Source organism: Podarcis erhardii (genome assembly GCF_964252035.2).
Source record: "Podarcis erhardii genome assembly, chromosome: 3".
Taxonomy (NCBI): Eukaryota; Metazoa; Chordata; class Lepidosauria; order Squamata; family Lacertidae; genus Podarcis; species Podarcis erhardii.
In genome coordinates, this window is record NC_138507.1 from 73,573,300 (window position 1) to 73,600,483 (window position 27,184).

Sequence of the window (27,184 nt, forward strand, 5' to 3'; positions counted from 1 at the left end):
CCTGGGGGAAGCCCTGACTGTTAAAGTGTTAAAGTGAGCCATTGCTCTATGGTGCAGGTGTGTCCTGTTTGTGGGAGGCTTATAGAATGTGGCATAATGTGTTCCAGCATAGCTGCAGCACATGCTCCCTCTGGTGTGAATGACATACAGGATTGCTCGTCCCGCTCATCTACTGGTTAAATAAGCTTTTATTTGATTTCTGGTATTCTGGCTGCAATTCTTTGCTCATTAATTTGTGTATTTCTTTTATTACACTTTTGACATGGATCCCATCCCTAGATGCTTCAAGGACTGCATCACTGAAAGGAAATATAAGGACAAAGTCACCCACCCGAGGGAAGGGCTTTTTGTCTTTATCTGAGAGAAAAAAGTGAGGGATAGATGGCTTGTGTGTACAGAGCTCAGTTGAATTAAGCCACCGGGTAGACTGAACAGGCTTATATAGGGAACTACTAGTTCTTAATAACTGTTTGCTTTTAGATGGCAGCAGGGATGTTTTGGGCGTGTTCATTCGTTCACGCAGCTGTGAGGTTAAGGTTTTCTTGGGGTATGCGCTGCCTGCCCTGCCAGACATTGGGCTCCTCTTATTAACCTGCAAGAGTGATGGGGATGGGGAAGTAACTGCGGACTTGGTTCTTTTCTCACAAGCCAGGAAATCTAGAGAGACGTCAGTTTTGGTAGTCAACAAAGACTGTGTTCGGCCAAAGGACGACACTTTCCGGATCACCCCTTTGCTTGTTCTCAGCGCGTCGGCCTCCTTGTAGTTCAGCAAGTCGATGATGTCATGGAGCAACCTTCTTTTCACAGCTGCATCTGTGGCACAGTCGAGGTGCAGACCCGGGCTGTGGTTCACTTCCAGGAGCCAGGGCTTCATCTTGTCATCCACGAGAATGTCAAACCCAAAGAGCTCAAAGCAGTTAGAGGTAAACGGCACCGAGGGGGTGATGGCAAGCAAGGTAAGGGTGATGATGTGGTTGATCCTTTGCCAGAGGCGCACGTCGTTCACATGGCGGCTACGTAGGTAGGCCCGGAAACGGCTGAACGTCCACTTGCAGCCGGAGCCGATGACGTCTTTGTCCTTCCTGTACGAGGGCCCAAACTTATTGATGCTTGTGTTTGTCAAGTGGGCGTAAACATTGTCCAGGGCCTCGAGGTCAAACTTCTCCGTAGCAAACCTCACCAGCCCTTCTTCGTACACGTAAACAGTGAGGGGGCAAAAGCTAGCGACGCATACGTAAAAGCGGAGGTCCCACTTGTACCCGGAAATAAGCAAGGGGTTGCTGATGTACTTCTGCACAATCACCATGCAGTCATAAACAAAGTCTTTAATGTCCTTGAAAATGAGGATGCCCCTCCCACGAGACCTGGCAACAGGCTTGCAGATCCAGTAGCTCAGCTTCCTGCCGGGTATTTGCCTCTCCTTGGTGTATTCTGTTATAAATTTAATGTAGTCGTTGGGCATGATGAAGGCTGCTGGACTGAACTCGTAGAGGGTTGTTCCATAGATTCCCTTCATGCGCTTCAAATGTCTTGCCAAATAGTCCTTCCTGGTGATCCGGACGGTTTCTGGATGGTGATTGAGCCTCTGCCATGGTTTAATGCTTCGGTGGTCTGTCATCCGGAAAGGCTGGTTCTGCCAGCACAGGTTCCAGTCCTCGTTATCTTGCTTGTGCTCATCATACTCAATCCAGCCACGCTCCAGTAGAACCTCACGGACTAATTCAGGAACACTGTCCTGTAGCCGGAAGACTAGTGGCTTGATGGAGCCTCCTGAATCAACCCCTTTTGCTGTGGTGGAGTTTTGATTTTCTGGAAAATCGGTATTTTCTGTGGAGGAAGCAAACAATTGAGTCTATCGGTTTGGGTAATTTACTAGCAACAGGAATGCGTTCCTTTGATTGGAACCTGAGTTGCCCCATGCATATAGTTATATGCAGGGTACAAACACATTGATTGATGCATGGTAATAAAATACAGCATGCATTTTCAGCATGTGAGTCCAGTGACTCACACTGATGTTCATAGATCTGATCCCCAGGGAAGAGTCATGAGTAACAGGGACCTCTAGCATGTGTTCTCCAACCCTGGGTTCCTTAAGGTGGTGGTGCGTCCTACTGTACACAGGAAAGTCTTCTATTTGTAGGGCTGCCTGGCCCAAGGTCAGTTTAAAGAAACCCTAAGAAAGGAGAGCAGAGCTTGAAGATGCCTATCAACAATTAAACACTAGACAAAAACCCACTGGGTCACTGGGTTGCAGTCTTCCCCATCATGAGGAAATGGCTGCATTGTAGTTCTGCTTAGATTCTAGTAATTACAGTAGTACCTCAGGTTACATACACTTCAGGTTACATACGCTTCAGGTTACGGACTCCGCTAACCCAGAAATAGTGCTTCAGGTTAAGAACTTTGCTTCAGGATGAGAACAGAAATCGTGCTCCGGGGGCAGCAGGAGGCCCCATTAGCTAAAGTGGTGCTTCAGGTTAAGAACAGTTTCAGGTTCAGTACGGACCTCCGGAACGAATTAAGTACTTAACCTGAGGTACCACTGTATTTCTAAATTTGTATAAACACTTATAAATTATGTGTGTGATGGCCTGGGATTCCGATTCAGAGGATGAACCAGAGGAATCCCAGCCTGCACAGGAGTCCCCGCCTCCAGGGCCGGCTGAACTGGGGCAAGGCCTAGATGCTGAAGAGCCTGCACCTGTGACAGAGCATCAGGAGCTGGCCCCAGGTGAAGCCCTTCTGGCCCCAGAGGGGCTTGACGACTCAGTGGCCACAGGTGAGCCTCCTCCAGGGCCCAGTAACCCTTCGGCCTCTCCTGATCTGCAGAGGCTTAGGGCAGAGAGGCGAAGGGAACTGGTTGCCCCCAGGAGGAGTGCTCGCCTTAAGGCCAGAGGAGGCGGGGCTCCTGGGGGCCGGGACCGCCCCCGGCCTTAGAAGAGGATAAAAGCCCAGTCAGCCTGGCCCCAGGTTGCGGGAGCAACGTCGTTGTTGGCTTTGGACCTTCCTGTGTTCCTGATCCCTGCTTGGCCTCCTGTTCCTGACTATCCGGTGTTCCAGTTCCCAGCTCGGCCTCCTGTTCCAGCGTACCTGTTCCCCGCCCGGCTCCCCGTCTTGGACCTCGCCCCTCTTCGTGTGGACTCTGCTTACACCCACGGTACCTTCCCCCGGGACCAGCACAATGTGTCTGGAAATTTCTTGCAGATCTTTCCTATCTCTTGTATTCTCCTTGAGTGATGAGCTTCTTTCTTGGTTGTGATGTGTGTGACCACCTTAGCATGGTGGGTTATTGGGTTGGCCAAGCTTGATGTGATGTTGCTAATGCCATACTTACTTAAAAAAATGACATTAGAGTGCATGTAAGCCAGACTGGTGCTGTGGCAGAAACGATCCAAATCATGGGACTCCATACCTGCTGTTTACAATGAGAGGGAAGCTCCCATTTATTTTTTGCTTGATTGTAAACAGCAAGTATGTGGTGGGGAGCAGAGAGAGGTTCTGATTTGAACTATGTCAGGTGCTCAAGCCAGCACAAGGGAAAGTACAATATTATTCATATTCAGGTCCCAAGAGAAATTAAGTTGTTTTGTAGGCTTTGCATTAGGAAGCCAAACAGGCTTCAGTGATGAATATACGGTAATTTTATACCAGCTTGGGAAAACTTAGGCAGCTGAGTTTATGGAAGGTTTAAAGAGAATTTTTCAAAAAACCAAATACCTTTTCTCGGACTCCTCAATCCCACCAGCTGTTCAGTACTGTGAATATGCAAGAGTAAATGAGAAACTGTCAAATAAAAGTGTATTACATACCAGCATAAATCTCCATCTCAAATGTTTCCATTTGTATTAGTCCCCATGTTGTCCCTTGTCTCTCTTACCTATCCTGTGTTGTTTTCTTGTCTCAACTCATCTAAATTTAGATCGTAAGTTATTTGGGGCAAGTACTTTTATTTTGGTTCTATGTATACTACCAGCTGTGGTGATGGCACCATATAAAATTAAATAATATTTATGAATCAGAGCTGCAAGTTCTTTTCCTATTTCAGTGGCAGGCCTTAGCTATTCTCTCCTCTTGTACTGCTATGATTCCCCTTCCCTGTTATATATCTGTAATACAGAAGATCCCTTATCCCTGAATACCCACATTTACTTCAAAAGGAAAATGTGCAAACCTTAGTTCTCTTGTAGCTGTGCAAATCTGTTCTTCTTTTTCAGAGTTGCGGCTCGCCTTTTGCCAAAGTGACATTGTTACCATCTCATGCTGGGTTGGAGAATCCTTTTTTCTTCCTTTCTGGAATCCCAGCTTTCAAAGCGAAACTGATAATGTATATTTCTCAAGTTCTAAATCACCATAGAAACTTGCACTATGCCAGCATGTCACACACTTCAGCATTCTGTTTCCTTGTTCCCTCCCGCCCTTTCTGTAGAATATTCAGGGACACCCTCATCTCACATATTGTTCTGCTACCCAGTCACTCGCAGCTAGAACAGCTTTTCAGATTGTGCCAGCTTAGCCTAGTGGTTACTTCGAATCTATCTTTGCAGAATCCCCACAATTCACTTTTATTGAAATGGGCTTCCAGGAGGAAAGCTCTCAGTGGATTTCCCTCTGCATTAAACTCTTGTATTTGATAAAGAAATTGCTTCCCAAGCCATGGGTGGTAATCAATTTACTCAGAGTAGACCCATTGGGAATTAATGAACCTAACTCAGTCATGCTCATTAATTCCAGTTAGCCTCCACGGACTAAAAATCGATATTTTGATATCTTTTTCATGTTAACTTTTTAAAAATTAGATTGTAATCTTTATATTAAACGTATCAGCTTTTAGGCCAGGCCATAGATTTAAAAGAACGTTGATTTACTTACAGAGCAGTCCTATAATATTTACTTAGATAGAAATCCCACCATGTAGTGGTGCTTACTTCAATATAAGGGTGCATAAGATTGCATCCTTATAGCAAGGCCAGTCCAAGAGAGAACAGCAATGTGCATAGCGTTGTAAGTATCTATGGCTGGCTAAGTTATTTTGATGCTTGAGGCAGAGAATCCCACCTATGTCTTTCCCTGACTGGGAGCAGGAATGCTATAACCATTAAGTAGTAACAATTTGTTTCCCTTTATGGCACTTAAGAATAATCCTGTTTATAGGCAGCAACATCATAATCACGATCCCATTAGTAAATGGGTACCCTAATTTGGACACATGCCCGGTTTATCCCAGAGCATTCATGTTGCTTTTCATACCGTACCTCAGAAATTCTTACAACACGACTCCAAGGTAGGCCAGTGTACCTCTCTTACATCCTAATCTGGGGTTGGGACTGGGGGCCCTAACCACTTGAACAAGTGCCCCATCTGTGCAACTGAATTTGCTCTCCTGTTCCCACCAGTCCCCCCAACTTCAAAATCAGCTCTGGAAGGTTGGGGGATCCCCCAGCAGAGTTTGGGGGGTGCGTGAAGGGAGGAGGAGAAACAGAAGTCCTGTTGCACTACTGGAACCCCTCTCCCATTGGATACAACCCAGAGTGTGTGGCTTGCCTGTGGCCCAATTCATTCATACATACATGGTTACATAGTTAAAATTAATTGCTGTTACTTTTTTATTGCAAGAATATCCACATACCTTTCCCCTTGGGAACACCGGCACTGGGGCAATGGTACTCCTCTCCTTCAGCATAAAAATTATCCCGAGAGTCATCAGTGCAACACATTTAGCTCCACTGCTGAGGGCATCAGTTAAGGATTTTTTCTTTTGGTCTCTTTTTGAGACCCGAAGAGGAATTTGTGAGCTACCTGAATCGTTACCTGTTTCCTGCTTTCACCTGGATGGATGGCCAGTCAGCCAGGAGAGTTAAAGCTTGGTTGCTTAGCAATGCAAAACAGATCTTGGGAACAAAAGCGAATGCTCTCATGGTCACAGGAGCTTTTTCCACTTCCCCCTTCCTTGAACTCTAGGCCTCTTCTCAAACTGAGCCAGCTATTTCACAGGCCCTGCTGCTATGCTCTTATTAATATTATTATTTACTTGCCTTCACTCTAATTATTTATTATGGACCTACCTTCATGCTAAGGTCCAAGGACAGGTTGCAACGTTAAAGCACAATCATGGGTATAATCATGGCACAGAATTTGTGTCCAATTCCAGCATAACTTTTCAGCAAAGAATGAAGCCGTAGAGGGCGGAGAAGAATGCGGTTCTCTCTGGGTATTCAGGTGGCTGCTGTATCACACGAGAAGTGTGGGAATCCAGTCTGTATAATAACAGCGCGATGTGCCAAAGCAGTGGTTAATACAGTGGTGCCCCGCAAGACGAACGCCTCGCAAGACGGAAAACCCGCTAGACGAAAGGGTTTTCCGTTTTGGAGGCGCTTCGCAAAACGAATTTCCCTATGGGCTTGCTTCGCAAGACGAAAATGTCTTGCGAGTTCCTGCGGGTTTTTTTCCCTCCCCCCCTTTTCCTAAGCCGCTAAGCCGCCTATCAGCTGATCCGCTGATAAGCCGCTTAACAGCTGATCGCTAAAAGCCGCTAAGCCGCTAATAGCGCTAATCCGCTAAGCCGTCAATGGGCTTGCTTCGCAAGACCGAAAAGCCGCTAGACGAAGAGAATCGCGGAACGGATTCTTTTCGTCTTGCGAGGCACCACTGTACAAAACTAAAGCTGCAATCCAAAAGGGAAGGGGCAGCGGCTGAACTGTAGTTTCAAGCATTGTGCTGGGCTTGTGCTGGTAGGATTCAAGCATTCAAGCTGGGCTTGTGCTGGTAGGATTCAAGCAAGCTGGTAGTTTCAAGCATTGTGCTGGGCTTGTGCTCCTAGTGGCTGTGGGGCCTCCCCCCCTAAAAAAGTTGATGAGCATAGCCATTCAAATGACGTCCATGCACCGCATCATGTGATCAATTTAGTAAAGTTGGCACCCCTGGTTCTTGCCCAGTCTCAAATCTACCATTCTTGGGCAAGGTGATTGAGCGGGTGGTTGCTGAACAACTCCAAGCACGCCTGGAGGAAGCGGACCATTTGGATCTCTTCCAATCGGGATTCAGGCCTCACCATGGGACTGAAACTGCCTTGGTCACGCTGGTTGATGATCTCCGGCGGGCTAGGGACAAAGGTGAGAGCTGTTTCCTAGTTCTGCTGAATCTCTCAGCGGCCTTTGACACCATCGACCATAACATCCTTCTGGACCGTCTAGAAGGGCTGGGAGCTGGGGGCACTGTTATACAGTGCCCCCAGCTCCTTTCGCCTGGGCCGTGTCCAGAAAGTGGTGGTGGGAGATGAGTGTTCAGACCCCTGGGCTCTCACTTGTGGGGTGCCTCAGGGTTCCGTCCTCCCATGCTTTTTAATATCTATATGAAGCCGCTGGGAGACATCATCAGGGGGTTTGGACTGGGTGTTCATCAGTATGCAGATGACACCCAGCTCTACCTCTCCTTTAAATCAGAACCAGTGAAGGCGGTGAAGGTCCTGTGTGAGTGCCTGGAAGCGGTTGGAGGATGGATGGTGGCTAACAGATTGAGGTTGAATCCTGACAAGACAGAAGTACTGTTTTTGGGGGACAGGGAGCGGGTGGGTGTGGGGGATTCCCTGGTCTTGAATGGGGTAACTGTGCCCCTGAAGGACCAGGTGAGCAGCCTGGGAGTCATTTTGGACTCACAGCTGTCCATGAGGCGCAGGTTAACTCTGTGTCCAGGGCAGCTGTCTACCAGCTCCACCTGGTACGCAGGCTAAGACCCTACCTGCCCGCGAACTGTCTCGCCAGAGTGGTGCATGCTTTAGTTACCTCACGCTTGGACTACCGCAACGCGCTCTATGTGGGGCTACCTTTGAAGGTGACCCGGAAACTGCAATTAATCCAGAATGCGGCAGCTAGACTGGTGACTGGGAGTGGCCGCCGGGTCCACATAACACCGGTTCTGAGAGATCTGCATTGGCTCCCAGTAAGTTTCCGAGCACGATTCAAAGTGTTGGTGCAGACCTTTAAAGCCCTAAACGGCCTCGGTCCTGTATACCTGAAGGAGCGTCTCCACCCCCATCGTTCAGCCCGGACACTGAGATCCAGCGCCGAGGGCCTTTTGACAGTTCCCTCATTGCGAGAAGTGAGGCTACAGGGAACCAGACAGAGGGTCTTCTCGGTAGTGGCGCCCGCCCTGTGGAACACCCTCCCTTCAGATGTCAAAGAGATAAACAATTACCTGACATTCAGAAGACATCTTAAGGCAGCCCTGTTCAGGGAAGTTTTTAATATGTAATGCTGTACTGTTTTTAACACTTGATTGGGAGCTGCCCAGAGTGGCTGGGGAAACTCAGCCAGATGGGCGGGGTGTAATTAATAAATAAATAACAAATAATAAATAACAAATAACAAATAACAAATAATAAATAATAAATAATAAATAATAAATAATAAATAATAAATAATAAATAATAAATAATAATAAATAATAAATAATAAATAATAAATAATAAATAATAAATAATAAATAATAAATAATAAATAATAAATATTATTATTATTATTATTATTATTATTATTATTATTATGCTCTCCTGTCCTTTCCTGAAGTTTTGTTTGGCTGCCCCATGACATTTCTCCCATTGATGGGAGGGACATTCATTGCACCACATGACTGCTTCCACATGGCAGTGTCTTGTGGACTTAGTGCGGCTCATTGGCCTCATCCAAATGCCATGCCACATCCTTTACCCCATTTCATCAGATTTACATAGTGTGTAAATAAATAGTAGATTAGCTCTACGATGTCTCACGCTTCTTGCTGTGTTCTGCCAGAAGCTTAGTGTGCATATATCATTATGACGTATATTGCTAGAAGCGCCCTGGAAGAAAAGGGAGATGCCTTTTCCAGAGCTGCACGTACCAAAGGATGCCCAGAGATTGCAGGCACCCCTAGGGCGTTCTCCAACAATTTCATGTTTATTTCCTTGAGGGGAGTGGTAAGCCTGTATTCCAGCTGAGAGTCAATTTATATTTTCTATGTGGATATGAGTGATTTACATAGCAAGAAACAGAACATTTTTGAATTAACAATGTATATTTATTCTCCCCCCATTAAAAAAATATCAAAGACCCATTAAATTATTATTTTTTTGTCACTAGTAGTAAGAAGAGAAGGTCCCTAGTATTCTACTGTCTTAATTTAAGTCATTATTGTATTGGCAGAAAAAAAAATCCTATGTACATTTTGCACCAGTTCAAAAGAACTGAAGTTTCCATTTACATATTGCACAAATCATGGTATCTGTTCCTTGGTAGTCTTCTTTGGTGTCAAGCCTTTTGAGAAGCCATCTGTGGCACTACTGCTGTGATGAGCTGTCTCTTTCAATATCAGCACTACTCTCTGCTAGCCCATACAAAATGCACATGAGCAAAATTAGGCACTTTTGGACTGGGCCATTTGCTTGGCCTTACAGAGGTTTGCTTTGCTGGGCTACAAATGGGTTTGCGGATCTTTCTCGCCTAGTTCGTTTGGCTCCTGCTTTGAGATACTGGGTGGTTCAGGACCAGGAGAGGACTGTGATTCCAGGTGCTCGACTGCTGCATAGCATACCATGGCCACCACCAGTACAGCCAGCACAATATAAAGCTTGATGCTGACACTTAAGAACGTGCTGTAACCAAAGGCGATGACAAACCCCAGGGACTCCCACAGGCGATAATTAGCAAAGGCGGCCTCCTTGTGCTTTTCAAATAACACTCCATAGAGAGCTGTAAACAAATGGAAAGAGAAGAATTAGGCAAAACTTTATGTTTGAAGCCTAAATCTGGCACCCATCTAGGTCTGTAACTGTAGCAGCAGTAGCTAACCCTCTTTCTCCCCGGAAAAGGTAATGCTGCAAGAAAATACATGATGGGTGTCTTCTCTTTTGAACCAGGAAGCTGCTTAGGATCACACAACATTGTAGCTTAAACCATATACTGCTGGGTTTTGAGTTTACTGTAAACAGGTCCATTGCCAGGCAACAGTGGTCCAGGGACATTAAAAAAGATATTTGTTCCTTGGTGTGGGAAGTCTCTCTCCCCTGCTTTTGGAGGGTGACACCTTCAGCTGGTGTAAGGGGCAGTGACACAAGAGCTGCAATGCTCAAGAGTTCCTTGTGAAGGATTGTTAAACCACTCAGAGAATTGTAGCTCTGAGTGGAGGAAAACAGGGGCACCCTGACAAGTGGTATCACAATTCTTGAAACGTATGGTGTGAATATGGCCAATCTTATCCATGCTCCTAGCAGTATCGTTAAAACAGTGCTACTTAGAATCCTTATGCATGCAAACTCTGTTGCTGCAGGAATGAATATATGAACTAACCCATTATGACATCAGGCAGTTCATGTCTAAAAAAAGGATAGGGGTATGGTAAGATCTGCTTTCAGTTCTGGTATACAATCTACAGAGGCTGAATAACTTCCCAGGGTGATCCACACATCAAATGGAAGTGCCTATGTTTATAATTAACCTGTTAGAAATGCTACATTGGGGAGGCTGCTGGCTAGAACATCTGTTCTACTTTGAAGAATGCAAGAGCTGCTGGATCAGGCCAAAGGCTCATCTAATCTAGCACTACTGTTCTCATAGTAGCCAGCCAGATACCCGTGAGAAGCCATTAAGCAGGACCTGAATGCAACAGCCTCTACTCACTTGTGATTCCCAGCAACTGATACCCTCTAAGAGCGAAGGCAGAACATGCTCAGGCTCTAACATGTTTAGGGCTTTTTTTACATCCTGCTGAAAAGAATAATAATGGTGTTTTTCAGGCCCATGCAACTCTTTAAACAGCATAGACTCATAGAATTGTAGCGTTGGAAGGGACCACAAGCAGGGCCGTCTTTAGCAGATGCGATGCCGGGGTGCAAATATCCGCCCAGCGCCCCCAAATTACCACGGATAGTGTTGGGGTGGCCATAGCTGTGCACTGCCAGGCATTGGAGGGGGGCGCAACTCTCCCCCATGCCCCTGAGAGGCTGGTGCTCTGGTGCGCAGTGGCATAGCGTGGGTTGTCAGCACCTGGGGCAAGGCAAGTAATTTGCGCCCCCTAACCTGTGGATTTGCGCCCCTAACCCTAACCCCCAGATGTTGCACCCGGTGCGGCCGGCCCCCCCTGCACCCCCATGCTACGCCACTGCTGGTGCGATGCACCACTAAGCCCTATGGGAAAGACAGCTCTGACCGCAAGGGTCATCTAGTCCAACCCCCTGCAATGCAGGAATCTTTTGCCCAACATGGGGTTCGAACCTGCAACACAACTACTGCAAAACTCCAGCATGGAAGATGCTTGTGTGTGCATAATAGTATGCATATTATTACACGCGAAGCAGCTCTTATAGAAGAACAAACAAAATAAAACAGCTTTAACTTACAATACAGTGAGGTGCCAAAATATGGCACAGGCTTTTGGATAGGTGAATCTGAAAATGTGGAGTAGGGCAAGGATTCAGGCATTTTCCATTAAAATCCTTTAGGGGGAGCCCTTGGTCAATATTAGATTCCACAACCACACGAGATCTCCTGGAACAGCTACTTGCTTAAACCCTGATAGGAGTTAAATTTTCAGTCTCTAGAATTCTCTTTGGAACTTTGTAATGAAACTCTGTTAAAGTAAGAGCTGAGTCATGTAACTGATAATTAAACTGAGCAGCTCATGCCTACCTCACTTTGTGTGTAATTCACAAGCAAACGGTTTAATTTGAACTCTTCTGTGGAACCTGTTTTCAATGGCAGACCTGTGCCTTCCAGTATGAAGTAATAATTAGGAAGAGTGGAGCTCTGAACGGGTGTGGAGTGTTTCTTTCTCAGAAGCAGCAAAGATAAGATACAGCTTCCACAATGGATCAAGTACCACAGGCTACTGTTTTTGGTGGGGTTTTTTTTGGTTTTTTTGAATGGGAGAAGAAGCAGCGGTTGATAATTGCAAGGCACTCTGCACATGTTCACAAATCTTCTGTTGATTATTCAGGGCTAGTCCTATCTCAAGAGTTATCATTTTATATTTACTGCATGGAGTTTCAACTTCAGCTGACTTGAGCTGAGCCTCTTATTATTTCTTCGCATTTCCCAGATCCAAGAACTGGTACCTACATCGAGTTCTGGGGTTCTGCTCCCATGTTCTGGAGTTGAACCTTGGCTCAAAAGAAGGCCTGCATATCCCTCAACAATGTACTTTTTAAAAGAGGATTTCCTTTAAGCAAAGTGCTGCCTCCTGTTCGGAAGAATACAGATCCAAGTTTGTAAAGGCATACCCTCCAACATTTCTCTGACAAAAATAGGGATGTCCAGTGCTGTTTTTTCTAGAAAAAGAGGTGCTGGAACTCACCATAAACACCTCCCTCATAGAATGGCAATAGCGCCTACCTGAGAGGTGCTGGAACTGAGTTCTGGTGAGTTCCAGCTGAAAAAACACTGGGGGGTGTCTTATTCCATACCCTCCAACATTTCTCCAATGAAAATAGAGATGCCCTACCATACCTTCCAATGTTTCTCTGATGAAAATAGGGACTTCCTGGGGAAAGTGGGACATCCTGGGATCAAATCAGAAACCAGGACGGCTACTGTAAATCTGGGACTGTCCCTGGAAAACAGGGACACTTGGAGGGTCTGTAAAGGGTGTCCCTTTCCCCAATCACTTCATAAGCTTAGTCATATCCTCAACATACAGTAGAACTTCTCCAAGTCCAGAATTTCTACATATGCTTCTACATATCACACAGTTCTATAATGTGCAAAAAGAAGGAATAGATCACAGCCCTAACCTGCTATCCTCCAGGCATTGTTGGAATGCAACCTCCATCAGATGCAGCTACTTGGCCAATAGTCTAGCAGCATCTGGAGGGAAAGCTTGCTTTATGCTTCCTGGTTTGTTGAGCGTTCATCCTGATTTGCTTACAAGGTGCTTATGCTTCTTACAATTCATCATGTGTTCATTCCACACTTTTCAGTGCATTTCCTCATCCCTTTCCAAACTGCTAGAGCTTTAACCCACTTTAAATGTGTAAGTCTGAAGTCTTGTTATGTGCTCGAAGCCTTGAACCCCTCCTGCAAAATACTTGCGGTCTGGACCGGAGGCACCCGGAAGTGTAGTTAAGCCCTTAGCATGACCTCATCTAACCTGTATGTAATCCTTGCTTGGTTCAGCTTTGTTGTTGTCAAAAGACTCTCTTGCCTTGACATTCCCAGGAAATGAGAGAGAATGTATGTAAGGTGGTACTTTTTAATGGAGCGAGATCTGTTGGTGAGGTGTGCAAGTGCTTGTATTTCACCTGTGTAAGCAACATGGTGACATATTTAATCTCCATAGCTAATTAGTTTAGGATTTATTCCTTGGCTGACAGTGTAAATATTTCAACATTCAAAAGGTATTTCTAGCCGTTAATCTTTATTTTTTTCTTATGCAATGTTATTTTAATCTCTGTGCCCCTTCCCTCACACACAGCAGGGATAATAAACATTTCAATTAGCTCCTGGTTATCAGATACAGTGGATTATCGAACTTAATCCATTCCAGAAGTCTGTTCAATTCCTGAAACCGTTCAAGAACCGAGGCACGGCTTCTGATTGGCTGCAGGAGCTTCCTGCACTCAAGCGGAAGCTGCGTCGGACATTTGGCTTCCGAAAAACATTTGAAAATTGGAATGGGAGTCGATTTATTCATCAACTAAGCCGTTTGAGAACTAAGGTTCCACTGTATTCCTTTTGACTTAGCACACAGCTTGCATTTGAGGATTTCTTTCAAACCTTTGCTCTCTGGTCGCATCCACAGCACACATTTAAAGCAAATGGCTTCCTGCAAAGAATCCTGGGAACTGTCATTTACAGATCTACAATTCCCAGTACCCTTAAATTACAGTTCCTGATATTCTTTGGGGAAAGTCATGTGCTTGAAATGTGTGGCATGGCTGTGCTCTCTATGTATACAAATAAATACCATCTGTGGTAAGTGGTAATAATAAGAGTATTTCTTCATTGGTTATGAATGCAATCCCAGAGGAAGAAAGGAAGGGGCTTAATTTCCTGACACATAGGTATCGAATTACAGGTGTTGAATTGGGTTATGCATAACACCTGTGGCTTAATGCCAGTGCTGCGAGCTTCTGTCAGGAGTCTCTACATGCCCAACTATCACTACTTGGAAAGCTGTGATGGTTCTCCTTCCTGTTGTACATGGAAGATCATTTGGGGTACTTTGCATGGCATCAGTGAACAGGTCTGATACAACACTAGTGTATACCTCTTTTAAGGGTCTCTTTTTGTCTACATCTGATGCTTTTAGTTGTTGCCAGAAAAGCACCTAAGCCATTTGTCATTCCATATAGCCAGTGCTTTTTTTCTGGGGGGACGCATAGCCATAAACATTTTGTGAATCTTTGTACTTTTGTCCATTTACTGTATTTATTTTTCCCAATTTGAACTATAAAATGGTGATTTTCTTGAGTCAAAATGAGAGTACCCCTAAAATTTTTTTTTAAAGAAAAAAGCACTGTGGCTTAGCACTTACATGCCAGAAAGAAATGCACCAACAAACCAAAACTATGTTTCATTTGAAGCAAAATAAGCCAGGTTTGATTCTGCAGCATTCAAAAATTTAAAGAAAAGTTTGCCACAAGCATAAAATGCTATTTACGTTTTAACACCCCCGCCCCCAGTGATGTTACAGCATGCCTGTTTTGGACCCAGGACTCAGCTACATCAGTTAAATTACAACATTAAAAATGTGTTATAACACTGTGACACCAGATGGTGCTGTAGAGCTGAAATCACAACTCAGTGATATTTTCCATTGTGAGCTTTACAATGGTTTTATTATTATTATTATAGCTGTGTAGATCTAGCCCCAGTCTTCCAACTCTTTCTGCCAAGGTGCATTCTACTCAGATATATCTCAGGAGCTTCCAGACGGGTGCTCCTCATGCACAGAAATGTTTCACAGCATCCATGTGATGTCAGCATAGAATGCCAGCCAGCATAGAAGTGAACACCCCACCACTTAATTCAAGTTACCCTTTCTAGGGAAAATTGAATCAGTTTTTATTTTATTTTAAAAGCTATTACCAACTCCCATTTGCAACAGTCAATTTGCAATATTATGCCCCCATCTGGAAGCACCGATAGGTACTGGAGTCTAGATAATCTGCTTTCAGTGAGACTAAGGCCAAACAGTCCCATGCACACTTTCCTCAGAGTAAAACCCCATTGATCCCAGTGGAACTGACTTCCAAGTAAACTTGCATAGAGTTCTGCTTGTGCTGCCAGTCTTCCATGATAGAAAAGGCTTACCATTGGTCTGCGTCTGCCAGATAGCATCAGCCGCACCCCACAGGGCAGGGAATACGAAGAAGAGGGCAAGGTGGCTTGGGCTAGGTTTCCAGAGCAAGAGTCCTATTATGCAGGCAAGGTTGAGAACTCCACCTGGAAGATGATGAAAGATTGAGAGAAACCAATAAAGAGTTTCAGAAGTAGGCCATTTCAGATAGTGAGAATTATATAGCTGCATCAGGCCAAGGTCCACATTGTGCATTAGTTCCCAGCAGTGGCAGCCGCCCAGGTGACATTGGAAGCAAAGAAGCAGGATCAGCAAGGCTGGCTATAGTATAAAGATGAAGTAAGCAACCACCTGGGATGTCAAAATTCCAGCTACATAGATGTTTTGGAGAGCCACCAGAGTGCACAGAGGGGCAATGAGGCTGCATAGGAGCACATTGGCTGGGCAATGCACCCTGCTGTTCAGGAAACAAATCAAGAGTCTTCTCATTTCCATTGGCCCCCAAGGTCACAGAGGTAAGGACCTGCTATCTCTTCTGCTGGTTGCCTGGAGGAAACAAACCTTGAGTCCTGGTTCAGATGACATGTTGGCTAAGCCAAACCACAGCTTAGCTCACCGTGGTGTTGCAGCAGGAGGATTGTGGGCAGGAGCCACAATCTCTTCTTTGGGGTCTCTCATGTCCACCCATTCTGGCTTGGCTTGGCTTAGCCTAACAAGCCAGCCAGCCCATTGCCAAGGCAAGTAATTTAGTCCTGGCATATAATGGGCACCTGTCAGCCTAATGACATGGGTGAAGTAGGCAGCAAAATGCCAGCTGGTTTCCTCAAGAGTGAAATTTTATCCAGGATGTGTAGTTGGGAGCATTTCTCTTAAGTCATATTAGATGTGAAGTACATTCAGTTTGGAGAATGTGCAGAGCTAGCTCATTAAAAAAAAAAAGTCCAGTGAAACATGAGAAATCAAACCCCAAGAGACATAATTTGCCAGCAGTGCCAAGTTCCCCAAATGTTTATTCATAGTCTGCCTTCCCTCCCTGATGTTGGTCAGATCAGTGCCTTAGCAAGTGCTGCCAGTTGACCCTATAAATTATACTATTGTCAGATCAGCACCTCCAAAAGGGACAGGCAAATACGTAGCATATTGCTTCATGATTTCAGAAGCCATGACACCTCCCTGTTCAGGGAATGCCAGTCATTAGATGAAAGGAAGGGAACCTTCTTCTCCCCTGTCCAAGACACTGGGATGGGATTTGTTTGTGGGTCATTTCATTCGGGATTACGTGGTATAAATCAGTATGCCATGCAACCACTCCAAGAACCCCATGTGGACGCACAAAAGTAAAGTTTCAGAGGTAAGAAATACAAAGGGGACCTGCAGCAAAATGTTGCTGTGTGGAGCGCTTCTGCTCAGATTTCCAACCAACCAGCCATGTTATTTTCTAGGATCCTCTATTCCGTCTCCATTTTCAATTCCCTGTTCCCCCTCTTAGCTGTCAGTAAGCATTACACACCAACTGAGCATGCTCAGGGTGACATTGACTATTGTGTTCTGTTGGCACAAGGATTTCCACTTATGCAATGGAACTCTTTCTCCTTTCCTCATGCACACTCTGTGCCCTCTCCAAATCTGCCCCCAGAGGGTTTGGACAACCCCAAGAACACATTTAGGGGGTGCACAGGGGGAGGAGAGGGGGGAACATTTTGTTGCACAAGAATAAATATTTTCCTGACAGAATGCGTTTGTTAGTATTACATTGGATACAACCCTCAGTCCTCAATGGACTGTTTTGGGTTCCCCACCCTCAATATATTTTTTTTTATCCTTCTGCAAACCAGCTCTGCTGATGCCATTCTCTTGTGTGAGACTAGTGCTGTTTTGACTGCTTCAGAACTAGCACCCAGAGAACTGAGATTGCTATTAGTATATGTGATTCATGAGTTGAGAACCACCTTCTGTGTTAGAAATGCTGAGACTTTCTCTGAAGTGACTGAGCAAACAGACATATTTGAAATTCAAATTGGCCAAGACTGTTTCATTCCCAGTAATGAGGGGAAAATCCTCATCTGAACTGATCATGTTTTTAGCCAGTTCTTCATTAAATTATACCCCCTGCCTCTTAGTATGAGCACACCCAATTTTTCACACTAGATGAGCGCCCCGGTCCTCCGTTAGCCTTTACATACCCATTGCAAATAGAATTTTTCTGCCAGTAAATTGGGAAATCTTCCCAAAGAGCAGGGAGCAGAGTGAATTTGCAGCCGAGAAGCAGATCATCACATAGCCGACAAAATTTATCCCAAGGGCACAGGTCACATAGGACTAGAGAAAAAGAGAAAAAGAGAAAGACACACGGACACACATGGCATTATTATTCAATGCAGCAACGTTGATTCTGTCATCTGAGGCTTAGGACTTCGGGTCTATTTCTGAGTACTGGGTGAATATTCATACAGAGAAGATGTGATCTATAAAGCACAGCTCTGTGCCTTGCCGCAGGGCCTCCAGATTTAATGTGTGTGCCTGCTGTGCAGTGATGGAGCTGAGAGACGGGGGGAGGGGGGAAAATTTGCTCATGTGCCGTACATGTTATCAAATGCTAAAGCAGCAGAAGAACTGGGGATGTGTAGGGAGAGGAGTTGACACACAGCGCTTCCAGGCTGTCACTGTTTTGTGGTGGGATTCAATCACATACCACCAGTAAGTTCAGGTTGGGCAACAATAATTGATTTGGAAGGTCTTGCATAACATGCCTGTTTCCCCCAAAGATGGGATTTTTTGCAGTAAGGAAAGTGATGGGGAAATGCACTGGGAAGTGTGGGTCTAGGATAACATTTGCCAGTAACATCATAAACAGGCTGCCTGGAAGTGTCCACAAGGTAGATGATTGCCAACCATATGAGTAACTCTTTGGCTTCCTGGACATCAGAGTATGATGCATTTAATCAGATGGAGACCACAGAAGCAATATGCTAGTACTAAAAATATGGCTAAGATCTGCATCATTAAAACAAAAAAAGCACCATAAGACTTGCTTGTATGCTCACTTATAGCTACCACTAAGCTCACATTAACCTTGTATCTTTTTGATACTGTACCTGTGCATACCCATTCAGGGTATGCAAACTGTCAGGCAGCTAGATTTGTGCGACTATAGGGATGTTTAGCAGGCAATGCAAGGGCTACCCAAATAAGAAATACCTCTGTGATTTGCAAGGCACTCTGGGTTGGGGGACAATATGGACAATAAATTAATAAAGCGAATCCATCAATATGGGAGGCAGAAAGATGCCTTTCTCCTCTAGGCTTGATGCCAGAGGCATGGCCAGCAGAGAAGAATCTGCAGAGGGGGAGGAAGAGGCAGAGGGAAATAGAAACTTGATTCTTTCACACAATGAAAGTGAGGTAAGCCCTTCTCGCTCTGGAATGCTGCCTGTAGTTTTTGTAGCAGCACAGAGGTGAAGGAGCAGGATGCAGGTGGTAGGAGGGAGTTGGATTCAACTCCCAAGGAGGAGGAATTGGCTGCACCTGAGTCTCCAAGAAGTAGGAGGCGGAGCAAGCGATTAGAACCAAGGAGGACCAGCAGGAAGCAGGAAGCCTGGGGTATAGCTGGCCTTTGGAAGGGCAGGAAGCCAGTTGAGTCAACTGACTCTGACAGTGAGGAGTGAGCTGTGGGAAGCTGGGATTGCTGGAAGCCTGTTATTGCTAATAAACCTCAACTAGTTAAACTGCCAGCGTGTCGTGTCTTGTGTGAGAGAAGTGATAAACCTGACACTTGACTTCTAACCCGTGGCAATTGCTCCTTGTATCAATGTTTCCCCATTCAGATCCAACTCCCTCTGATCCCTGCAGCACCGAGTGGTTGTCCGCTCCCTCTTCCCCTCAGTGGGTCACATAAGTACAGAGCAAGAGCATCATAAGAGCCAAAGGCCTATTTAATCCAGCATCCTGTTCTCACCTTGGCCAACCAGATGCCTGTGAGAAGTCCACAAGCAGGACCCGAGTGACAACAGGACCTTTAGAAAGTATTGGAGCCACATGGGATTTATTTGACTTCTGATGGCACATGATTTTGATCAGGTCTCTCTGGTCCCTTGGGGGACCTACTGGTGTGTTTTGTTTGATTCCTGCTCTTCCTGGCTAATGACACCTGAAACACTTTCTTCACTGACTCCAGAGGCTTCTTGGGCAGGTTTCGGGTATTCTCAGTAGGGCATCCATCTGTAGTGGGAGTTGGGACTCAAGAGTCCAGAGTGTCCCATGAACATTTCCCCATGTATTCATTGAAGAACTCAGGGTAGGTGATGTAACAACTGCATTTCACTCACGTTCCTACCTTGGTGTAGTCGCCAGCAAGGAATCCTTGTTCAAACCCGCTGTACATGGTCAGGGGAATCAGGAGACACTGGCGTTTATCTTTAAGATGCCGAAATGTTGCCATGAAAGTGAAGCACAAGTAAGGTGTCTCCTTTTTCTCACCCTCTGCTTGGTCGTCTGTGATCTGATCCAGAAAAATAGCAACTAGCAACACAGCTAGCACCCCACTGCCTGGATGCATTGGAATAAGAATCAAGTCCCAAAGTGACAAGCAATTCATAGATTTATTCTCAGAGCTCAGTTATGGGTTTAGAATACTCAGTCAATAAGTGTCTTTAAATTCAGCCCTAGAGGCCAAGAGAGTTTAAATAAAATTAACTGTTTTGAAGTCTCTGTCTTCAATATCAGGGCATCTACCATGCACAGCAAACTGTGCTCTGCTGTGTCATTTGTGCTATGGCAGCTGGAAAAACCAACTGTGTTGTTGCATAAGACAGATTTCTTACCCTTCCAGGTTAGGTCAGAGGTTAAAGAGAGATCAGCATGGGGGCACCATGATTGCATCTGTCAACATTGCCTCTAGATTAATTTGTTTCCTGAGCCTCTGGCTTCAGAATTAGTGACAGTCTTTTCCAAAGCACATGTGAAGAGGGAAATTATACTATGGAACTGGAATGTTAGACTTTATTTCATTAACTGAGGCCTGAATCACTCATAGGCAAAGATATGCCATACAATTTACAGCTGAAATGAATATTCATGAATACGCCAAATTTGCTGAACTTTCCTGTTAAGTTCTGAGTGGGAAAATTCATATTCAAATTCTGAATCAACAATTTGGAAGATGAAATCTTGACCCGAAAAATTAAAATTTGAAGGCTTTGGAACTGTTAGTATTTTCTGACAGTTATAATTTTGCTTGGGGGCCTCTATCATAACCAGTCCTAGATTTTGCAGATTGAAAGCTGTCAAATACTCAAAATTACTGCATGTTGTTTATCAAATGCTGTAAGATTTTTTAAGTGAGTTACAAGACAGCTATCAAAAACAGTTAAATTATATTGCATACCATAAAATACTGTCAAATACAATATATTACAAATGGTTTTTCAGGAAACAGAGCAGATCAAGGGGTTCTTAGATGATAAAATCAATAATGGCAGACAAAGGTCCATGAAATACACTTTGCCCACCACTCCATTTCTTCCTCAGCAATGACCATCCAAAGTGAAATGTTGGAGATGATCTGGTGCACACCTTCTATGCTATATGTTAAAGCTTTAACAGTTAACACTTTAACAGTTGTGGCTTTCCACAAAGAATCCTGGGACATGTAGTTCACTTCTGTTTACCTAGGCATTTGATGGCTAAAAGACATTGTTCCTGGCACACCTGAGATAACTGTTCTTAGAATGGTTTTTTAAAGTTTTTAAATTTATTTATCTATATGTTTGGTGCGCTGATCTCCTTTGGGAGGAAGGTAGGGATATCAATTGAAATAGCAAGCAAACAACAAACAAACAAATGGTGTCTGGAAACACCCACCTGTGTAGATTCCCAGCAGAGTGTCGATTAAGGTATCATGTGGTTTTTTTGGGGCCACAGTGCTGTTTGTAGCATTTACCCCCATGCAATGTTCTGCACCACAGCACAGATCTGCGTCTGAGTGTTCCACTAGGCCATAGGAAAAAGAAAAGAGCAGTGGTTGTTAGTGGTCAAAATCAAGACCATAAATTCAAGCATACATCCGCAATGGACTTCAAGCTGTGTTCCAAAAAACCCTGAGGTAGGTACTTCAAAATATGATTGAGGTTCTCATCACCAATGAAATCAATAATGGTGGACAGGCTGCTTGAGAGGAATAATGGAACTTGTCCAGGAATCCTTTGCAACACACAGAAATGCCATAGCCAATTGACAGGGTTCCTTTAGTGGACAAATCCATGTGGAAGCAGCTGCTTGAGCAGCAGGGCATTTGATGTGCCCCATCAATGTATAACTGGTCACTGTTGTGCCCTCTGCACTTCAAAGATCAGGACCATCTAAACTGCCCTTTTTGGTCCTATAAGTTCTGACGGTGCCGTAGGATGCTCACTTGGACTGGTATGAACAACAGTGTAAAAACCAGATACCGCTTCAGAGAATGCTACTTCTGTTCATTAAGCTTTGCTATTTCATACAGTATTGGTATTTCGCAGTTCCAAAGTAACCGTGCCTTTGAGCCATGATCAAATATTTCGATCCCTTGCCAGTCTTCAAGGACGTTACCAGCATTTTCTAATCTCCTAGCAGTAACTTTTGGTTTGGTCAGCCAGTGGAGTTTTATCCCCTTAAACTAGCTTAAGACTGCAGTTGTGGGACAGGCTCCCCCCCCTATATAGTTCTGGTGGCATTTAGCCCTAATCTGTCCCTTGAGGCAGCCTGCTTTTATTGTTATCCCTGGATTTGCTTTTAACCGGCCTACTCCACCTGGCCTGAGTTAACAACCACTGCCCAGTTAATCCTTTAACTCCTGTGCTGAACACACACACACACACACACACACACACACACACGACAAACCTATAGACTGAATCATTAGAAGACCTAGAATATAAAGTTGGAAGGGAACTCAACCTCCTGCAATGCAGGAATCTCATCTAAAGCATCCATGGCAGATGGCCATCCAACCTCTTAAAAACTTCCAAGGAAGGAGAGTCCACCACCTTCCGAAGGAGTCCATTCCATTAGACCTCTTCCCAATGCTCTAGGAAGTTGTCCACAAGAACTGCAAACTGGACACCCATGCCAATAAGAAAACAATCCTTTACGTGGGTTTAATAGTTTAGATCCTCAGATAGTTGAACAGGAGGTATTTTCCTGCCCTCCCTCCCCTGCAGCCTCACTGAGGGGTGGTGGTGGTGTCAGAATGCCCTCCAGAGTAATGTAGGTAGGTTATGGGGGCTGATGGAAGAAGGGAGAATCATGCTAGGCTTTGCTTCTTCGATTATCCTTAAAATTGCATCTATACTACTGTATCTGATACAGTATCACAGTTTTTTTTAAAAAAATGGTGAAAAACTGGTTTTACCTATCAGTAGCACTTCCAAAGGCATATATAGGCAAGGAAATGGTACCCTATGGTAATATCATAAAAATGTAAGGCTGTCATCACGTAACCCTTATTGGAGGATCTGTAGTGCCACATCAGAATCCTGGATTTTCATGAAGTCAGAGTGAAAAGGTAGTTGCAATGTGCGAGAGGAGGAAGATGCCAGAGGTTACCACGAGGGGGGTTTGTGTGTAAGGGCAGGGTGCACAAATGGAAGAGGTAGGATGCAAGGACATGGGAGTGAAGGGGAGAGCAAAGCAGGACTGTAGAACAGAAGAGAGAAGCAGCTTCAGAAACGGGGCTGGGAAGGTGAATGGAGAGTTCAGCAGTGGCATGGGGTGGGGTGGGCAAGCTCTAGGCAGGGTTCGTATGGGGCGGGATGGCAGGGCAGCTGGCAAGTGGTGTAAGCAGGAACACAGCCCCTAGGGTGTGTGTGTGTGTGTATGTAATATTTACCTTGGTTGGGAGTCTGCTCAAATACAAGGGATGATATAAGATTTCCCCATACTCCAGAGGACTGGAATATCAGAAAGAATATTCCAAAGTACTGGTTGACAATATCTTTCCCAATTTTCCCTGCTTTCCGAGCATACGAGTTTCCAGCGATGGTGAGATATGTGCACTTGGCTGACCAGAGTGGTGCTCCACCCAGCCCCAAGATCATAGATGTGGGGATCAGTGTGTACCTGCAAAAAAACACGCTATTTAGATATCTCTTTTAAGCTGCTAGCATTCTTGAAAGAAAGGCCAAAGACAGAATGTTACATCATTAAATTCAAGATGAATTGCTCAAATGTTTACCCCTATACTATAAGGAGACATAGTCATGTGATATAAGAGCCGTAAGGAGCTAGATTGTATTGAAGGTTTGCCGTTAACTCCCTGCTTATCATATTTTAAGCAATATTCAGAATTCATGTTTGTCTAATACATGATAGACAGAGACTTCAATATACATTGGACTTTTCACCAGGAAGTTTTTTCCCAGGTCTCGGAGGCAGGGCATAATTGTGTATCAGGTTCATTTCAAGGGGTGGGGGGATTGAAATAAGCTCATGCAGCTCTCAACAGAGTGATTTGAAAAACACAACATTAAAGCTGCACTCATATACCCAATGGTATCATTCAGCACATCTCTGCTAAAAGGGCTGGGTCAGCTTTGGGATTCTTTGGAGCACCATTCTCCAGCCTATTTCCACACCACTGTGAGTATTGCACCACCTCTGTATTGCAGTCACCACAAAGAATTAAGATATGAAGATTTTCTGCTCATATAATCCCCCTCGCCCAACATGGTTTTCAGCCTTGCAGTGATGCCACAGTCATTCTATGGACAAAAGTCTGGCTGTTTACTCAGTATCTGAACCTTTCTACACTGGAGTTTGGATGGAAGTAGACCACAGTCCCCAAATATATGGCAGATCTCATCGGAAGTAGGCTAGCAGCATTACCAGCTGGCGTAGAAGTTTCCCAAAGAATATGTGATGTAGCAGCACATGGAGCCCACAATGGTCCACTTGCACCCAAGCTTCTTAATGAGGATCGGTGGGAGAAACATGGAGGAGAGGATAAGGGCTGCATAGACAACACTCAGAGAGGCAACGCCCAGGCCTTCTTGAGAGTGGAGGCTGCTCTATAGAGACAAAATGAAACGGAATCAACAACTTTGCAATAAATAAGGGGACTTTGACTGACCGGGGTGGGTGAGAGAGAGAGAAGACAGCAAGTCCTTAAGACAAGGACTTAAGTGGAGCATTTGGAAGCACAAACACTGCAAAGGACAATGGAAATACTAAGGATACTATGGAGAGCAAGAGAGACATGCATGACACCTTGAGCTCATTGGAGGAAGAAATATTAAAATAAGTTAAAAACCATTTTTAGAACAAATGTCCAATGGGGACATGACAAAAGTCTATAAACTGACACATGGTGTCAAAGAAGTTGATAGGAGGGAGAAAGGTTTCTCCCTCTGTCATTATATCAGACTCTTCTAGCTCTGACTGGTAGGAGGTTCAGGGGAGACAAAAGAAATGCATAATTTGATAATGCAATTCCTTGCTAGAAGGAGTGATGGCCACTAGCTTAAAAGAGAACTAGGCAAAATCATGGGAGCATTGTATCTCAGCAGCTATTAGCCATGATGATGATGTTGAACTTTCATATTCAAAGACAACATGCCATTAAGAAGAAACAGTGGAAGAGGGCTGTTGACTTCCAAAGGTCTCTAGGGTGCTAGACTAGACAGACCCTTAACCTGATCCAGAAGTTTGTGTGATCTCCAGGGATTTCTCTTCTGTTATGGAAGACCCATGCTACCTTTCACTGAGCTAGCATCCCTGTTGCATCATATCCCCACAGATCGTCTTCAAAGATACCCCCTTAGAATGTACACTCCACGACAAGGTCCACCTACCTGCAAGCTCTGGAGCCCTCCATAAGCAGTAAATAGAAACAAGAATCCAACCGAAACCAGAATAATATTCTTCAGATGCTTCTCCATTTTCGGGTCCCACAAGATTTGTTTATTGCACGGTTTTAGGTGTTCACTGAATCATTCCAGATGGGGAGTCCAGGGAAGGGGGAGAAATGACAGCCAAGCAACAACTTTGCTTCTCCTGTAATGCAAAAATGTCAAGTCAACCATCTGGGCTAAAGCCAATGAACTTTACCTTCTCCAGCATTGAAAATGCCTTAGGAACTTGTTACTTATTCACTTGTTCTCTTAGACGAAAAGGGTTTTAAAGATGACTTGATTATTTGCATAATTTGTGCCCTTTAACACCCAGTTACAAAGTGTGTTCAATAGCAATAGCGTTTTTCATATTGCTCATTCGCAACGTAATGGTGCGAAGAGCTGGCAGAAAGGAATGAATGCCTTTTGAGTAGCATGTGGGTGGGATACAGTTACAGGTTAGCCATAAAGGGAAGTGACAGAAAGGTCACTTGGAAGACCTGATTGCTTGATTGCTTTCAAGGGAGGTATCGTCCCTATTAATAATCCAGAATCTTAATATGACAGGGTAACAGGGCACTGTCATTCCTTCTGGGCAACGACCCCTGCAGATTCACTGCATGCAAAAATAAGGATAGTCCATGAAATCATAATCTATCTCCCTCTCCTGCAACTAGGGGCAGGCCAGTTTCAATTCCTCACTGTTTCTCACTTTTCCAGTCTTAAATTCAGTTCTCCACTTTTCCAGATCAGTTTGAGAGTATAATTATTTTTTAAAATAAAAAACTCCCATGAAAATACATCGGCATTTTAGTACAAATTTCTTCTAGTACACAGTTTTGCTAAGACATTTTATGTACAATGCATGCTTGTATGTTGTTATCACTATATATATGTGTTTTATACACACTGTGCCCTAGTATGTGCATTTTTGTACATAATACTTGGCTGGAGAAAGACATTGCAAAATTTTGAGAAGTGTGATTTTTTTTGTTTTGTTTTTTAAATAATATTTATTACTTTTCCAACAATTTAAACACATCTCTTGGAGTTTTATGAAGAATAATCTACAGGGGATGGGGGTAGGTCAAGGTTTTGAAAATGGTATAGGTGCAATTTATTAATTTTGAGATGTGTGATTTTTGAAGGATGCCTGTGTTTTATTTCCCGTATTGTTTCCAAAAGCGCAAATTAGATTAGTTTGCCTTTAAACGTGAACTGGATGAAAATTATTCCCTGTTTTTTTTTTTGGGGGGGGGAGCCATGTGCTTTCAGTGTATGGCACATGTGTGTGTGAAAGTGTGTGTGAAAGAGCCCCACCTCCTCCAGTGCCATGCCCTCCATTTTTGGTGTTCAGACTGCTGCTGCTTATTAAGCCAAAATGACACACCACACACACACATACATGGTATTTGTGGGCTAGGGGGGAATTTTGAACCCTGCAGAAGTACAAAAAAATATTTAGAGAGAAACAACCCAAAGGGGGGGACCCCCCCCAACAGCCCACTAGAGCAGGCATAGGCAAACTCGGCCCTCCAGATGATTTGGGACCAGAACCCCCATCATCCCTAGCTAAGAGGACCAGTGGTCAGGGATGATGGGGATTCTGGTCCCAAAACATCTGGAGGGTTGAGTTTGCCTGTGTCAGCACTAGAGACTGTATGCTCATTGGCTTTGGAATGCTGACTGTTGGGGGTCCAGCAGGGCAGATGAAAGATTGGTGGGGAGGGAAAATGGAATGGAGGGGCTGGAAACCTGACAAGGAAGTGCTGTACCCCACACTGCAACATTTTGTTGTAGGCTCTACTTGTTTGTAGATTTAACTATCCCACTGTATCTTTCAATCTTCTAAAGCAGGGGTAGGCAACCTAAGGTCCGTGGGCCCAATCGCCTTCCCAATCTGGCCCACGGACGGTCCGGGAATCAGTGTGTTTTTACATGAGTTGAATGTGTGATTTTATTTAGAATGCATCTCTGGGTTATTTGTGGGGCATAGGAATTTGTTCTTTTTTTTCTCTTTCAAAATATAGTCCGGACCTCCACATGGTCTGAGGAAC

At 44.5% G+C, this 27,184-nt stretch overlaps 2 protein-coding genes across 5 annotated transcripts; both read right to left on the bottom strand.

Moving 5' to 3' along the window:
• Positions 1–165: 165 nt before the first annotated feature.
• On the bottom strand, positions 166–5,831 carry TTLL2 (tubulin tyrosine ligase like 2). 3 transcript variants are annotated; one of them, XM_081855855.1, is made up of 4 exons: positions 5,630–5,831; positions 4,175–4,319; positions 3,721–3,758; positions 166–1,827 (listed from the first exon to the last, which is right to left on the bottom strand). In XM_081855855.1, exons 2-4 carry the CDS (start codon positions 4,255–4,257, stop codon positions 170–172), a joined length of 1,779 nt encoding a protein of 592 aa, XP_081711981.1. In that variant the 5' UTR covers positions 4,258–4,319; positions 5,630–5,831; the 3' UTR covers positions 166–169. The 3 variants fall into 3 exon arrangements, with proteins under 3 accessions (XP_081711981.1, XP_081711980.1, XP_081711982.1); XM_081855854.1 differs by lacking the exon at positions 5,630–5,831 and having other exon boundaries at positions 4,175–4,345; XM_081855856.1 differs by lacking the exons at positions 3,721–3,758; positions 5,630–5,831 and having other exon boundaries at positions 4,175–4,345.
• Positions 5,832–9,032: 3,201 nt separating this feature from the next.
• Positions 9,033–25,529, bottom strand: UNC93A (unc-93 homolog A). 2 transcript variants are annotated; one of them, XM_081856491.1, is made up of 9 exons: positions 25,366–25,529; positions 25,089–25,290; positions 24,124–24,305; positions 23,129–23,358; positions 21,127–21,255; positions 19,601–19,812; positions 17,451–17,586; positions 15,282–15,413; positions 9,033–9,725 (listed from the first exon to the last, which is right to left on the bottom strand). In XM_081856491.1, exons 2-9 carry the CDS (start codon positions 25,173–25,175, stop codon positions 9,448–9,450), a joined length of 1,386 nt encoding a protein of 461 aa, XP_081712617.1. In that variant the 5' UTR covers positions 25,176–25,290; positions 25,366–25,529; the 3' UTR covers positions 9,033–9,447. The 2 variants fall into 2 exon arrangements, with proteins under 2 accessions (XP_081712617.1, XP_081712618.1); XM_081856492.1 differs by lacking the exons at positions 24,124–24,305; positions 25,366–25,529 and having other exon boundaries at positions 25,089–25,357.
• Between the last annotated feature and the right edge of the window lie 1,655 nt (positions 25,530–27,184).